This window comes from Manacus vitellinus, unplaced genomic scaffold (genome assembly GCF_001715985.3).
Source record: "Manacus vitellinus isolate BGI_N305 unplaced genomic scaffold, ASM171598v3 scaffold_68_pilon, whole genome shotgun sequence".
NCBI classification, from domain to species: domain Eukaryota; kingdom Metazoa; phylum Chordata; class Aves; order Passeriformes; family Pipridae; genus Manacus; species Manacus vitellinus.
The window spans coordinates 1,680,133-1,681,861 of NW_021940744.1; the positions used below are offsets into that span (position 1 = coordinate 1,680,133).

The 1,729-nt window shown below is 41.9% G+C and overlaps 1 protein-coding gene across 1 annotated transcript in view; it reads left to right on the forward strand.

Annotated features, from left to right (window-relative positions):
* PLA2G4A (phospholipase A2 group IVA) overlaps positions 1–1,729 on the forward strand; it is a 61,126-nt gene that overhangs the window by 38,241 nt on the left and 21,156 nt on the right. Inside the window, exon 8 of the mRNA XM_029964021.1 lies at positions 795–1,017. Coding sequence (XP_029819881.1) covers positions 795–1,017 — 223 coding nt within the window. The remainder of the gene's footprint in view (positions 1–794; positions 1,018–1,729) is intronic.

Sequence of the window (1,729 nt, forward strand, 5' to 3'; positions counted from 1 at the left end):
CTGTGGCTGCCCCTGGATCCCTGGAAGTGTCCAAGGCCAGGTTGGATGGACCTTGGAGCAACCTGGGCTAGTGGGAGATGTCCCTGCCCATGGCATGGGGTGGCACTGGATGAGCTTTCAGGTCCCTCTCAACCCAAACCGTTCCATGATTTGATGTTCCTATGTGTGGTGCTCAGCCAGTCCACACAGTACATTGTCCCCTGGATCCCAAAACAGTGCAGATGTCTTGACAAAGCATTTAGTGTTGTTAAAATGTTCAGTGGAGTGTGTTTGGAGGATATCTGAGCTGCTTTGCTCAGATGGAACTGGATGGGCTTTAAGGTCCCTTCCAACCCAAACCATTCCAGGATTCCGTGATATACTGAGATATTGTAGGAATTTTTGGATAATGATAGTGAATTGGAGAGGGACACCTTACAGTGAAAGAACTGTGTGTATCTACTTCTGGGACCTCCAGTCTGCCAGATTTCAGTGTGCTGACTTGAGGAGCTCCTTCTACAGCTTAGGGGGATTCTTTCTGTTATCCCTTAAACAGATAAATGAGGACACTTTAATCATTTCCATCATACACATATGGCAGTGTATGCTGAATGTTGGATTGTGTGCTTACATGTAGAACAAATGGTTTAGCTTTCTGTGCCTGGAGAAAAAAGAAGGGACAATTTACTGTGTAAGTGGTAAGTAAATTAACCTGATTTGATCAGTAATTGTATCAAATTATTTATGAGTTTATTGTAGCTTTCAGGCAACTGCCACTGAAGCAGGTTTGATGCTTGGCCTGTTTTCCATTGCAGGTACATGTCAACTTTGTATTCACACCCAGACTTTCCAGCAAAGGGCCCAAAAGAGATCAATGAAGAGCTGATGAACTCTGTGAGCCACAACCCCCTCCTGCTGCTCACTCCTCAGAAAGTCAAACGCTACATCGAAGCCCTGTGGAATAAGAAGAGTTCAGGGCAGCCTGTCACCTTCACAGATATCTTTGGAATGCTGATAGGGGAAACACTTATCCATGATGTGAGTTCTGGGCTTTTCTTATCACTGTTAGGGTTGTGAAATTATTGCAGAGTAACCACTGTTACTGCTTTTTTTTAAAATGACCTTGGTAACGTTTGGCAAAACGTGTTTAACAATAGGAATATTTAAAGTTATAGCCGGACAGATACTGGATAAGACACTTGTAAAATGCTTTCCTTGCTCTGGGGGATGAACTCGACCTCTGAGTACTTACAGCAAGCTCTTGACATTGTGTATCAACATTAAAATTCCTGCTCAAACCATTTCAACAAAATTTACAATGTGGTGTGACCTCTTCATGCACAGTTTGCTATAAGAAAAGCAGCATTTGCTTAACAAAGTACTAATTTCAAGGTGAAAGATCCACATCTCTGTCTATTTTTATGTGTTCTTCTGAGAAAAGAGACAACAGGAGAGCTTCATACTGTTGTATTTTGTTATTCAACTATCCTGCTTGGGTCAGTTAGGGTTGGACAGTCCTGCCTAGATCAGGCACACAAAATGCAAGTCCAAATGTGTCAGGTGAGCAGCAGTTGGATGTGATCTTATGGCAAGATTGAAATGTATAAATGGAGTCACAGATGTGTTTTATACACTTGTGTCTTTCATGAGTGTAAATTGTTATTAGGCTTTAAACAGTTAAAATACTGAAAAACAGGCAACACAGCTCTTAGTAACAGATATACAGAATTCTGATGCTGAAGGGATCTTG